Genomic DNA, 14,354 nt, shown 5'->3' with positions numbered 1-14,354 from the left:
GTGCAGGCTATAAAGTATTTGTTCACCCATATTGCCCTTTGAAAGAGGCAGGGAAACTTTTCAACGAAAGGTACAATCATTAGCACACAGGTACTTATTTCCACTTTAATTTGATTAATTTTGTGAATTTCTTCCTAAGTGTTGACATTCTTGCACACATTTCTCAGGCTGGGTTTAAAAGAAGTAAACGGTAATGCAATTGTGTATATTATGATCAAAGGTACTTTCCTAGTTTGGGCACTTTACAGTTCTGACAGATTTAAGCGTGGGTTAAACATGGCTGGACTTTCTATGAAGATGCTATTAGAGTTAAATTATACTATAACATGTCTCCACAAGGGGGAGCTGTATCCTTCAGTATAAAAGAATGTATGGACTTTAAGGGAGGTTATTTACTAAAATCCGAATTTTTCTTGTTAGGCTTTTTGGGGCAAAAACTAAATTTTTTTTTTTGCTAGAATCCAAAAATCTGCCATCTCAGACCTGTTGAGGTCATGTACAAGCCCGAGAAAATAGAGTGATTCTGAAATTTTTTTTTTAAAAAAAAAACCATACAATTTGGGGTTTTCTGATTTATTCGAGTTACTTTATTATAAGGCAAATTGGGCATGGGAGTTTGGTAGAGCCTTTTTATTTCAAAATTCAGATTTTAGTAAATGACCCCCTAAGTCTTTTGAACTTGATACAATTGCATCAGTTATGGACAGAGGAAAAATGTTTTCTAAATTGCCCATAGTGGTTGTCAAAATCCAAGTAGATGTAAAAAGCTTGGAAAGTTATGGAGTGGGCACATTCAAGGACATCACGGACCTTTGTAGGCTTTACTTAAAGGGGTGGTTCACCCAAACCTCCCAACATTTTGGAAGTAAAAAGAGGGACAAAACATTTGCAGCGTAGTAGTATCCAGACTTTGACAGACAGAGATAATGTAGTCATAAGCCCACGGACACACTTGTGACCAGTCAGCCTTTGTTGGGGCACTTTTCTTTGTTAGGTTTGCTTGTAGGGAAGTGATTGTAGAGTAATGGGAAATAAACAAGTTGTAGTAGTCAGGAAACCCCAAAAGATCCTTCAGTTCAGTTTTTGTCTATGGAAATGGGCCCTGTTTGATAGCTGCTACTTTGTCTGTTACAGGTCACAGCTGGCCATTACCCAGTATGGATCCCAAGTCGGGACCAGGACTATGGGGCTACAAAGACTATATAGGCTTTGTGGTCTGAGACTTTTCAGACCACAAAGAGCAGAAAAGGAAGCCATTCATCTCATTTTTTCAACAATGGAAGGACACATTTTCTTTACATGCTTTTTAAAGTTCAGTTGAACTGTGGCCATAACTGTGACATTCTAAAAGACCCCTATAATGTAACAGGATGTTTTTTTTTAACCCATAACCAAACCCTTTTTATTGATCATGATTTCTATACTCTACCAGCTTGGTGATGGGTCGGCACAACTTGTTGTGTTGCTTAGCAAGTTCAATTAAGAGATTGTTTGCAAGTAGAACTATCAAGCATCCATCTCTTCCTTTTACTAGTCACTAACCCACTAGTCACTAACCCACTCACTGTGCCTTGCAGATGCTGCCATTAACATGCTGACACCAGGAGGAAGCCCCACCAAAAGCAGTCCATGCAGGTGAGCCCTAAGATGGCACTGTGTAAATGTGGTTAACTGTGCTGCTATCCATGTAACATCTGTGGCTGTAGTTCCCTTGTTCAGCTACAAGACAAGCGTGGAACTCCCTTTGATTAAACATCTAAAGTGTACCTAACCTTTGTCTGAGTAAAGAAGCAGCCTCTCTATCAACTCTAACTTAAGATCATTGTGACTACTAGTGATGGGCGAAAAAATTCACCTGGAACGAATTCACGGCGAATTCTAGCGTTTCACCGCCGGCAAATAAATTTGCAAAAATTCGCCGGCTTCTTATTTTCACGATTTTTTCGTGAAAATGTTCAAATTGCTTGATTTTTTTCGTGAAAGGGTTCGAATTGCTCGATATTTCCATGAACACGTTCGAATTGCTCGATTTTTCCATGAAAACTTTCGAATTGCTCGATCTTTTGTTCGCTGTTTCACGAATTTTGCGGGAAATTTGCAAATTTTTTGGCGAAAGGGGAGAGATTCACCCATCACTAATTGTGACAACAGAATAAACCTGGTGGGGCATTCTATGAAAATGCTGACTATGAGATACTATAATGATACTAAAACTCATTTCTCCACAAGGGGACATCATATTGTTCAGTATAAAATAAATTATAGTCTTTTGATCCTGATAGAAAGTTTGACTTTATATCTGAAATATTATTCGGCTGAGTATCTCGGCATGTAAAACCTGAGATTTTTGAGCAGTGCATAGATATGATGTTAAAACCAACATTCTTAACCTAAGAATATATACATTAAAACAAAAGGCTCTAAGAGGGGTTTTGTCCCTCAGTTTTGGCCATGCAGCGATTCTCCTTTTTTCTGTTGCAATTCTCTATGACCTAATAGTTGTGTACAACAAAAATATGGTTAAGAAGGCTTTGCTGCATGGGAAAGAGTTTTCCTTGATCTACCTGCTATAATGCTAAATATCAAGGGCCATACAAACAAACAATGGAAGTAACTGGGAAGCTATCAGTCCAGAACCTTCCATTATACCTGTGCACCTGAGAACGAGTGCCTCAAGCAACAATGAATGGAATTGATGTGCCAAGATCAAAAACACAGCCTGACACTGTGGACTCTGCATATGAGCTGCTTGGGACACCGTAGGCTGTGCATCAATACTGCATCAACAGAGGAAAAATGTTCTCTAAATTGCCATCAGAAGTTGTCAAAACCAAAGTAGTCATTGAGCAGGAACCTTCAAGAAAATCACAGACCGTTGTAGGTTATATCATTTATTCAGGTTTAGAAATGAGAAACAAGCATTTCCTAAGCTTGGTACAATGCAAATCCTTTATTGCAAGACTGATAAATAAAAATACTCCCCATGTACATAATAAGAAATACCCCATGAAAATATACTTTCTATACTAGAAAATTAAAGATCATCTCATGCTCATATTCAAGCCTTTGCAAGGGCTGCACCCCTCCTCTGGAATTCTCTCCCACAGTCTTTTCACACTCACCTTTTGTGCTGGTGCTGATTGTTATGTAACGCTGTATGTTCTATGTAGGTAATTCATGTGATGTCTTTGTATAAACACATTTATTTTATAGTGCTGCGCAATAGGTTGGCATTTAAAAAATACATGTTAATAATAACAATCACACCACAGCCAGTGTGTCAGTTGGTTAATTCATACAAATATTCTCTGCATTCAACCCATTATCAATTTATTAATGACATTAAGATATTTTGGCAATTTATACTAAAAAAAGTGTCTTGCCCTTTAAACAAAACAGCGATTTTTTGTCCATTTATTGTGATATATTCATGCTGACCAACTCCATCAGTGACCCCTGGTCTGGCCAGTCTTACAGTTGGTTAATTCATACAAACATCCCCTGCATTCAACCCATTATCAATTTATAAAGGACATTAAGATATTTTGTGCATTAATAATGAAAAAAGTGTCCTCTCAGCGATTGTTTGTCCATATATTGCGATATATTCATGCTGGCCAAGTCCATCAGTGACCCCTGGTCTGGCCAGTCCTACAGTTGGTTTATTCCCACCCTACCTGAGATCCAGCTTGGTAAATACCTTGCTTTAAATGTATATACTGTATATGTTTGTAGGTATACAGCTTGATATATAATATATGTGTTTCAAATGTTACATGAGAGCTAAATATCCTTTATTGTAGTTCATGAATGAAAAACCATTTTGCACTTCAAGTGCAGCAGCTTGCAGCTTTTCAAACTCAGTCTCCAGCTCATCAGCAACAGCTCGGATTTTTTTAGCTTGCTCAACTTTAGCCCCTTCTTTCAGATCTTTTGCTCCCTTTGCAACAAATGCAATGTCAACAAATATAAAGAGTGCTGCTAAGACCCCAGATACGGCTGCTGCTGCCTGGGCTCCCCGCGCTGCTATCTGGGCTGCTCTTGCAGCAGTTGCTGATACATTGGCCAGCTGAGCCAGCCTTGTTATCTCCACTGCTGCAAAGACTCCTCTTGCACCGGCCCTTGCAATATCAACATTTTGCAAACCCACCAGCCTTTTCATGTCCTCAATGTGAGCATTAATGGATTTCAGAAGTTCCTCCAAGTGTGCTATGTCCACCTGGATTGTCTGTATAATCTCTTCTACTCTCTTGCCTTTCATACGTATATTAGCAGTATCAGCAATAGAAGATGCAGCCCCAGTGATTCCTCCAGCAGAAGCGACTCCCACACCAACCAAGGTCACAATCAGAGATGCTCCAAAGGTAACAGGAGCCAAAGCCAGGCCCACAATGGTGGTGATTCCACCCGCTATCCCAACTGAGCTTCCAACAACGCTGGCTATGGTGGCATTTCTGTGAAATAGATCAATACCATCTGCAATGCTGCGAAGTTCTTTAACACATTCCTCTACAGATTTTGGCAATGTTGCCTGGACCTCCTCCAGCTCCTTTACAAATGTTTTCAGCTGCCCAAAGAGAGAGTGAGAGATACAAACAGAGAGTTGTCATTTTTATTCTATAACGTTCAATATATTGATTGTATAAAATTTATTTGTAAGTCAATATGACCAACCTTCTCTTCCAAGTCTTTGCACTGTGATTTTACATTTTCAGAAAGGTTGGAGTATTTTTTAGGAAACAGTTCTGATTCTTCTTCCATATAAGTCTGTAAATAAGAATAACAACAGAATTTTGTTTAATTAAGATTATTTATTTATATTCACAAGGGAATTTCATTTAATGGTTACTGATAATGCCCAGAACATTCGCCTTAAAAACTTTTCTAACACAGGTAGGTTACAATGCAGGCCAGAAATATTTATATCAGTTTTAAGAATGGGTTCAGGAACCATCCTTAGAAATTTACAATAATCCACACAGTAGGGCAGTTTTAAACATTAGAACTGGCTCAGCAAGGGAACATGCCAAATAGATACATAGCCATAGGGTTTTAATGCAGCAGGGCTGTCCCATCTCACAGTTCACAGCTCCGTCCTGTTCAGAATCATATCATTGGGGGATAGTGGAGCATTTTCCTGCTCATCTGAATTTAATCTTGCTCTAACCATAAATCAGGATGATGCCGCTTTCAAACAAAGCAATGCAAGTTGTTCCCTAACTACCAGTTTAGGAAAGCACACTGGATGCAACACTTACTACACTTCTGTAGCTTAGTGGGCTACATACATATGCAACAGTGACCAGATACACTGGAATGGTCCATAGTCAACCATAAGTATTCTATCCCACCTAACCATGCTCATCAGGATCTAGTTTGCATGAAAACAAAAGCTTGCTGGCCCAAATAAAGCACTGGTAGTCTGTTTAATGAATGAAGAGAAATATTGTCTTACCAAAGGCAGTAGACTTTTTTCCTCAGACATTTTTATTCTTCCGTGTTAAAAACCTAAGACATAGAAAAAGAAACATTGATATTTGTCATCAGAAGAGAAAGTGTGATTAAAGCAGAGCATCACTTTAAGGATTCCATGCCCAAACTGAAATTGAACTTCACACTACTACAAAACTGTTGTTGTACGGTTAAGAGAGCACAGGACTATATGAAGCACCAAGCCTGTAAGTTTCATTGTTTGCTTGATTATTAAGGTGTGCGTCCAACCCTTATCCCTTGCTTTAGTTTAGATTAATATCTCAGTGTTAATATTAAACCTTGATTAAGATCAACATAAAAAGGGATTACAAGGGATTAAAAGTATGTGTTTTGTGGAAATGGAATTAATTTGCCTTTAATTCAATTTAGGAATGGTCAGGTCTCACCACATAATGATCATAACTAAAGCATAGGCAGTAATCATTTATATATAGGAATTAGTCATGTGCGGGTCAGGATTTTCTTCACCCGCGCTGTCCCGAGCCTGACTTCCACGTTCCTTTTATAGACCTGCGCCATTCCGCCAATGACGTCACAAAAGGGGCGGGGTACACATGAGCGCGTCTATAAAATTTCAACCCGGAAGTAGGAAGCCGGCATTTGTAAGGTCGCAGGCGGAGAGAGCAGTCAGAAAAGCTCAAGCCGCATCTGGGTCCTGCGGGTATCGGGCCGGCCCACACATCACTAATAGGAATCGAATCGTCACCCATCATGCTATAAACAATGATACATATATAATTACTATTTAGCCTCATCCAAACAGTGTTTTGGTAGCTAAATAAGCACATTTTCTTGAGAACTTTTTCAAGAAAATTATTGGCCTGGCAGATTGATCTAAAAAAGGACAGAGAAGGGGCAACCAAGAATGTATCACAGAGCAGAAAAGAAAGTGACATAAAGAAAGATAATAAGGCCAAAGACATAGGGGCAAATTCACTAAGATTCGTAGTTGCGCCAGGCGTAACTTCGCCTCACTTCGCCACACTTCACCACACTTCGTCAGGCGTAGTTTCGCCAGCGCTCCGCAAATTCACTAAAATCCGAAGTTGCGCACAGGGGTAGCGTAAGGTTGCGAAGTTGCGCTAGCGTTGATTAGCTAAGCGAACTGAAGTTACGCTAGCGATGGTTAATTTGCATACGGCGCCAAATTCAAATTTCAATGGAGGAATATGTACAATCACTACAAATGCCTGGGAAACCTTCAAAACATCAAATACAATTTTTTTTTTGCCCTACACATGTGCCCACTGTATAGTTAAGTTGCCATGAGTTAGGAAATGTAGGGGGGAAGGAGGGGAGCCCCAAAAAAAATTTCAATCTTTTTCAGCCTATCACCCATAATATAGAAAAAACCCCAGCGTTTTTTGGGACTTAGAAAAAATGTGAACTTTTTTTGAAGCAATCCCTATCTACTCTATTGCGCTTCGCCTGGTCTGAGGTGGTGAAGGAAGTCTAGCGTAAAAGGTAGCGTTCAGTACACTGCGCGCTTTAGTGAATTTGCGTAGTTACAACCGTAGCGAAAATTCGCCAGGCGTAAGGGTGCAAAGTAACACTAGCGAATTTACGCCAGCGTTCATAAGTGAATTTGCGAAGTAACGAAAATGCCCAACGATAGCGAATTGACGCTAGCGTTAGGCACTTCGGCGCTTAGTGAATTTGCCCCATAGAGGAAGGAAATAAGACCTAGAAAAGGGGAAGAAGGAATAGGCATGGAAAGCAGAAGATGAAAAAGAGGAGAAAGGGGTGAGAAACTTGGGACATACATAAAAAGTCAATAACAGAAAAGAAAGTCCAAAGGGCTGGGTAGTTATGAAGAGAGCAGGGTTTTAGAGCAGAGTAGAGTAGAGAACATGGAAGGGCAGTAGTAGACGGCAATTTGGATGGTATGCATCAGATGTATAGATTGTGCTGGTTCTTTTTGGTACCTGTCAATGCCCCTATTTTAAACATGGGTCTTACAAAGAGGATCCAAAAGACAAGTGACTTAATGATAAATTATAAGGACAGCTAGAACCTTCCTCTGAAAACAAGGCAAGAATATTGGGTTATGAAATAAAGGAAGGAGACAGTGACAGCTTCGCTCACATCGCAACACTTCGCCAGGTGTAAATTCGCTAGGGCAACGCAAATTTACTAAAATGTGAAGTTGCGTCCAGGACACCGAACGCTGGCGAATTTTCGCTATCGTTACTTCGGCAAGCAAAGCGTTGGGTAATTTGCATACGACGGAAAGTGAAAGTACAAAGCACGTATATGTTGTAGCAAATACATTACATTACACAAGCCCAGGAACCTTAATAAAATAAAATAAAATAGAGTTGTGATAATGCCCTACACATGAGCCCACTGTATAGTTTATGTGCCATATGTAAGGAAATGTATGGGGGAGCACGGGTACCCCAAAAAATGTTTACGGACTTTTGCAGCCTATCACCCTGAAGCCCTATACACTCCATTGCACTTCGACTGGTCTGAGCTGGCAAAGGCAAGTCTGGTGGAACAGGCAGTAACGTAACCAGAGGGGGCCCCCTGCCCCCTCCGTACGTGATTTTTGGCCAGCATTTCAGTGGCACGCGAGCTGGGAGCAGGGCCCGATCCCCGGTAGTTCCGCCACTGCAACAGGTAACGTTCAGTAAAATGCGCATCTTAGTAAATTAGCGTCCATTCGCCAGAGCGAAGATTTGCCTGGCAATAGAGAGCGAATGAGTGCTAGTGTATGTCTCTTTCGCTAGCGAATTTTTGCTTCTGCCCGAAGTTCTGAAATGAAGTCACACTGGCGAATTTTCACCAGCGTTCGTCATTTCACCTTTTAGTAAATTTGCCCCATAGAAGTACCTAACATACTAAAGCAAAGAAGAATAGTTTTGTTTTTTTTTTAATAAAGGTTTATAAATAAGCACTATTTTACTATATGATTTTTTGGCACAAATACCAGTGCTATATTTTACATGATAATAATCAATAAAAATTTTAAAATGAGCAGTTACTATAAATGCAGAGAAGACACCAGACAAGAAATGTTTAGAGAAAAGCACAAACGCAGAACAGAGACTTAAATAAGGAAAAAGTGGCATTGTACAGCAAGCTCTAAACCTCTGCAGAGCAAAGAACTTACCAAGAAACCCAGAGAACAGCAGATCTGCAGAACTCAGTGATTCGTTTCACTTACAATGGGCCATCCTGTAACCAGACTCCCCTTTATACAGTACACTGTACACTCTCCACCTCTTTATGTCACACCTTCCTTTTTCTTGCTCTCTAGCGTGTCTAAAACTGGTTTGGCTTTTTTCTGACAGAAGTAAACAGAAAGTAGGAGCAGCAGCCCAATCCTTTAGAAAACAAACTAGTATGGCTTTACTCTGACTTAGAAGGAAACAGAAAGCACAATCCTTTAGAAAATTAACAGAACATATTTTTAAGCACATGGATTTAGGAAACAAGTAAAGTATTATATATGTAACGCAGATGAATCGTGGCCAACATTAAATGGGGGATTTCCAACGTTCGACCATCTGGTTGCTGTTAAAGTACAATTCCCAGCATTGTCTCGACTGCCTTCAACAGATAATAAACTACTGTAAGTCTAGTAGTAATAATGTTGCACTTCCATGTTCTACAAAGGGTAGTTTTAATGAATGGGCAAAAGGGCCATTTGCCCAGGCAAGGGGCCCATCATCAGAGAGATTCAGACCCCCCTCCATAGCAAGGCTTACTTTCCACACCGGAGTTAATTAGTAGGATTGTCACACTGCTGTACCTTGTTGTAAGTACTTTTCTAAAAGAGAACTTAATGGGGAACGAAAGTCTAAAACAGAATAATGCTAGAAATGCTGTATACATAAACATGAACTTAAAGCCTAATTAAAGAAATGATTTTTGTCATCATCTTGTTACTTTGTTAAACATCTTTGCAACACTAAGACCTTGCACATGCTCAGTGTGGTCTGGGCTTCAGTTGGGAGGTTAAGCTTAGGGATCATCATAAATTATCAAAAGTCAAATAATTTCCGCCATAGTAGCTGATACAGCAAGGCTGATTAATAATCAGAACTGACTAATAATCAGAGTTGCAGACTGCATTGGGCCTGTGGATACAAATCGCTATGTGGTCGCCGGCTGCTCTACAGGGAAACAAACAAAGCTGCTCAAAGCTGCTCGAGTTCTGGGAAGTAAGGTGGGTGGAGCTCCTCCCTGCCATTTGAAAGTATGATTATTTCTTTGCAGATCAGTTAGGGACCTTCTGAAGTTTCCTTTCCACAGAAGTCACAGCAAGTAAAACAAGGGGGAATTTCACTGCATACAGTCAGGTTTCTTATATATACGGTACATATTTTTTAACTAAAGTCTATTGGAGATAGATTTTTTTTAATATTAAAGAAAGTTATAATGGTATTTTATTTATTTTTTTTGCCTTTACATCCCCTTTAAGACTATAGTAGCCATTTAAAGGAACAGTAACCAAAAAAAAGGAAAGTTTTTTTAAAGGAATGGCAATATAATGTATTGTTGCCCTGCACTGTTAAAACTGGTGAGTTTAATTCAGAAACCCTACTATAGTTTATATAAACAAAGTACTGTGTAGCCGTGGCGGCATTCATTCAAGCCCAGGATATTCAGTAGATAACAGATGCGTTTTGAAGAATTCCATTGTATACTACAGAGCTTACCTGGTATCTGGTGAGTAAACTGTGCCTTTTCTCCTTTTTCAGCATCGAATACCTGCCCCCGTAGCTGCACTTGTTTATATGAACTATAGTAGTGTTGCTGAAGCAAACACACCAGTTTACCAGTGCAGGCCAACAAGACATTGTAATTTCATTAGTTTAAAACACATTTTATTTTTTGGTGTTACTTCTCCATTGTATGAGATATACTGTATTTGCCATTATTCCTTTTGCAAGCGCAGACTGGCAAATGCCAGGGAGGCTGCTGTGAGATGCCATAGACAGTATCTATTTAATGGGCTGCTTGCTTGAAATACCAGGGCCTATTTTTAACCCCAGTCCAGACCTGTCTTTGTGTAATGACAAAGTTCTAGACTTAGATACTTAGAAAGACGTGTGCCCATCTCCTGGCTGGGTAAAGTGAATGTCTCTGCAGGCACATGAACAGAAACAATGTATTGGGGCCAAAGCACCTTTAAAGTGACGCATTTGGCAACCCTCTGCACCCAAGCTGTTGCCTGTAATATTTATTTATATGTAGTCTGATACTGCAATGCATGGAAGAGAAATATGAATGACAACAGGATAGAAAAGGAAGTGTGAATCTTGAAATACAAAAATAAAACCACTGAATCGTTTGTTTAACAGCCATTGTAAAAACCATTGTTAATGGTACTTCAAACAATTCAAATAAAGGTTTGAATTGTTTCAAATTCTGGTAAACAACAAGGGCAAATATGATGGGAACATCCTGTACTTTCAGTGCAAAAACTGGTCATGGTGCCAATTCCAGATGTCCGGATTCCACATCCTCAATGCAGTATTAAAGGAAAACGATACCCCCAAGATGAATACTTAAGCAACAGATAGTTTATATCAAATTAAGTGACATATTAAAGAATCTTATCAAACTGGTATATATATATTTAAGTAAATATTGCCCTTTTACATCTCTTGTCTTGAACCACCATTTTGTGATGGTCTGTGTGCTGCCTCAGAGATCACCTGACCAGAAATACTACAACTCTAACGGTAACAGGAAGAAGCGTTGAAGCAAAAGACAGAACTCTGTCTCTTAATTGGCTCATGTGACCTAACAAGTATGGTTTGTTTGTGTGCACAGTGAATCGTACGATCCCAGGGGGCGGCCCTTATTTTTTAAAATGGCAATTTTCTATTTGTGATTACCTAATGGCACATACTACTAGAGAAGTACGTTATGTTATTATGAAAATGGTTTATTTAGATGAAGCAGGGTTTTACATATGAGCTGTTTTATGCGATATCTTTTTATAGAGACTTACATTGTTTGGGGGTATAGTTTTCCTTTAAATAAAAAAGACACTCACCATAGTCTGCAACAGTAACAGTGGGAGTAATACATTTAGGACAAGAGCAGATGGGGCATAGGCTCTGTGTCTCTCAACCTGTGTATTTTATACAGGCTGAAAGAAGTGGATCCACTCAGTGGCCCATCTCTACTGCTTTCAATAAGATCCGCTAGCATGCAGTCACACACAGCAGAGCGTTGCTAAGGTCTGGCCAAAAATGTCTGCTCTTGTGTCTTCAGGCCGACCCCCCACAAAGCTCTGCTGCATATGAAGGAAAAGATCAGCTCATTTTGCGGCCTCATCAAATTATAGGATCTAATATGACAAGCTTTACTCGTACCCATTATTACCTGCCTCTGCACTTAAGTTATCAAAGAAGGATCCGGTTCAGGATACATTTATTGTCATCTGAAACTGCCGCTATGCAAGAAATTGCCAAAGGGTTAGAAGTGAATGGAAGAGAGATGTTGGAAAGTGAAGGGAGAGGCGTAAAAAGAGAGAATTTGAGTTTATAGTTATTGTTGTCATGGCTCCACTAATATGAACACATGTGTTTTGAGCTATTGTACAATGTATAATGTAGTCATTATCTTTATTGGGGGCCAATGAATGAGAATAGTATTGTGCTGCACATTCCCAGAAAAAACATGATAGTGTCTAATGTTTGCTACTTGCACTATATTGAACTATAGGTATGGGACCTGTTATCCACAATGCTCAGGACCTGGTGCTTTCCAGATAACAGGTCTTTGCGTTATTTGGATCATTATACCTTAAAGGGGACCCGTCACCCAAAAAAATTATTCAAAATCCTATTTTATTACATTAGTCAAGCAAAATGAGCTTTAATTACACTGTATGAATTATTTTAATCTTGTTTCCTTCAGTCTGGGAATTCATAATTATAGTAAGCAGGCAGGTGCCATTTTGTGGACACTGTTATTAAGGCAAGTCTTGTGTCATCTCAGAATCTTGTTTGTGCACCAGAATGGGGGACCCAGTGTTCATCCCCATGCCCTGGCTACACAATTAAATGGTGAAGAGAACGGGGAAATGTGTGGAGAGCAGTAACATCTAGGAAGTGCTGAATGGAAAGTGAAAGTAATTGCCTGCCCCGCCACTATGCCTAAGGCATAGAGGAGTGGCAGACAATATTTGATTGACAGCTGAGATTTTAAAATGAGCTCACAACAGCCATGAATGCTTTTATAAAAAATAGAAATTGAATTTCATGTTTAATTTTAAAAGGACTTTTATAATACAGCTTTTTGTGTCTGGGTGACAGGTCCACTTTAAGTCTACTAGAAAATCATGGAAACATTAAACCCAATAGGCTGGTTTTGTTTCCAATAAGGATTAATTATATCTTAGTTTGGCTCAAGTACATTATTACAGAGAAAAATCTGATATTTTCAAAAAATTGGATTAAGCTGCATTTGGATAAAATGGAGTCTATGGGAGACAGCCTTTTTGTAATTCGGATATTTCTGTATAATGGGTTTCCAGTTAGCAGATCCCATACCGGTACCATTAAACTACAGACTCTACTCATAACTTAGCAGGTCTGTTGCCCATATACTGCAGAACATTCATTTAATAATGAGCACCACAAGAATATCATTAGAGCTGTTACACCCCTTGTTCTTAGGAATCCGTTTCAGTAGCATTGGCGGTGCATTCAGTAATAGGGCCATTTGCAATGAGTTTTTTTTGCACATATTTCTACCTGCATGGCTCTATAACAGAAGGGAATATCACTGTATGTATTCTGGACAAGCCTGTTTATCCCTGGTGACTGATATATATTGACACTCCTATTTTTTTTCCATTTAAAGGTATTATAACAAGAAAAGTACTTATGATATACTACATGTAAATATTAGAATATTGTATTATGGTGGAAACCGAAAGTGAGAGTCTCTTGTAACTGGAGTGTTTATTGTTCTCTGTTTATTTTTCTCATACAATATCATGTAACACCTGTCTATACAAACAAGTGAACTCACCATTTTATATCATGTGCAAAGTGAAAGTGAAACTTACTAAGACATGTTTAATGACCTCAGTGCAAAAGCCCACAGTATTCAAAACTTTGTTACAGGGTGAGGGCAGACTAAGAACCCGGGCTGTACTTGAGCCCAGCATTTCAGTTGCTGCCAGAATGTCTGGTGACTGGCCGGTGATATTACCCCCAAACTGAATCACTAGCTCTGGAGGAAAAGGGCTCTATAATATTGTTAGAGAGGAATAGGAGGCAGTGGAAACATTAGAATAATAACAGATGCCACAGACTGCAGGGCTTCTCCCATAAACAGACCTGGGAGAGGCACATTGACCTGAACAAGGCAGGAGGAATGAGTGGTGAAACATTTTCAAGAAAAGTAGCACACATGGTAGACCAAGTGGAGGTAGATAGGTGTAAAGGACTGTTAATATTCTAATAATATAGATGCCAGTGAGGGTTCCCTTTGGAATATGGTCAGGTTGGTGATTAGGGGAAACATAAAGGCTGGTAAAATTATTAAGTTGTAGCCAAATGGAGGAAAGGCTTCCACTTTTATATGCTTGTGATGTAAAGGGGAAGATGTAGAGTAATAGTTTACATGGCAGACATGAGGACGTGCCTGGTTTTCAGGAGGGTGAGCTGTAATAAGGTAAAATGTTAATGGTTTACTATAAATGTTTAAGTAATGGTTAATACATATATATAGGTTGGCCACTAGGGGGAGCTAGAGGATAACAGTTGTAAGGGAAAGTCCCCAAAGGGTGGAGAATAGGAAGTTATATAAGAGAAGGTTTCAGGAAGTGATTTTAGAGATGCATCGTGGGAAGCACGATGAGCAGAGGGCACTGCAGCAGTAGAGTC

General features: G+C 39.4%; 1 protein-coding gene across 1 annotated transcript; it reads right to left on the bottom strand.

Moving 5' to 3' along the window:
• Positions 1-2,878: 2,878 nt before the first annotated feature.
• On the bottom strand, positions 2,879-8,711 carry LOC108717143 (apolipoprotein L6-like). Its single transcript, XM_018263960.2, has 4 exons — positions 8,609-8,711; positions 5,456-5,508; positions 4,675-4,767; positions 2,879-4,567 (listed from the first exon to the last, which is right to left on the bottom strand). The coding sequence occupies exons 2-4, from the start codon at positions 5,483-5,485 to the stop codon at positions 3,773-3,775; spliced, it is 918 nt and encodes a 305-aa protein (XP_018119449.1). The 5' UTR covers positions 5,486-5,508; positions 8,609-8,711; the 3' UTR covers positions 2,879-3,772.
• Between the last annotated feature and the right edge of the window lie 5,643 nt (positions 8,712-14,354).

This window comes from Xenopus laevis, chromosome 5L (assembly GCF_017654675.1).
Source record: "Xenopus laevis strain J_2021 chromosome 5L, Xenopus_laevis_v10.1, whole genome shotgun sequence".
NCBI classification, from domain to species: Eukaryota; Metazoa; Chordata; class Amphibia; order Anura; family Pipidae; genus Xenopus; species Xenopus laevis.
Note: the sequence above shows the minus strand (reverse complement) of the source record. Positions and strands in the feature narration are given on the sequence as shown.

What these genes read in the sequence shown, in the direction of transcription:
- LOC108717143 (XM_018263960.2), bottom strand. Translation starts at nt 5,485, where the DNA reads ATGTCTGAGGAAAAAAGTCTACTGCCTTTG. An exon ending in AAAAAAGTCTACTGCCTTTG is followed by an intron (nt 4,768 to 5,455) that starts GTAAGACAATAT and finishes TCTTATTTACAG; the next exon opens with ACTTATATGGAAGAAGAATC. An exon ending in GCAAAGACTTGGAAGAGAAG is followed by an intron (nt 4,568 to 4,674) that starts GTTGGTCATATT and finishes CTCTTTGGGCAG; the next exon opens with CTGAAAACATTTGTAAAGGA.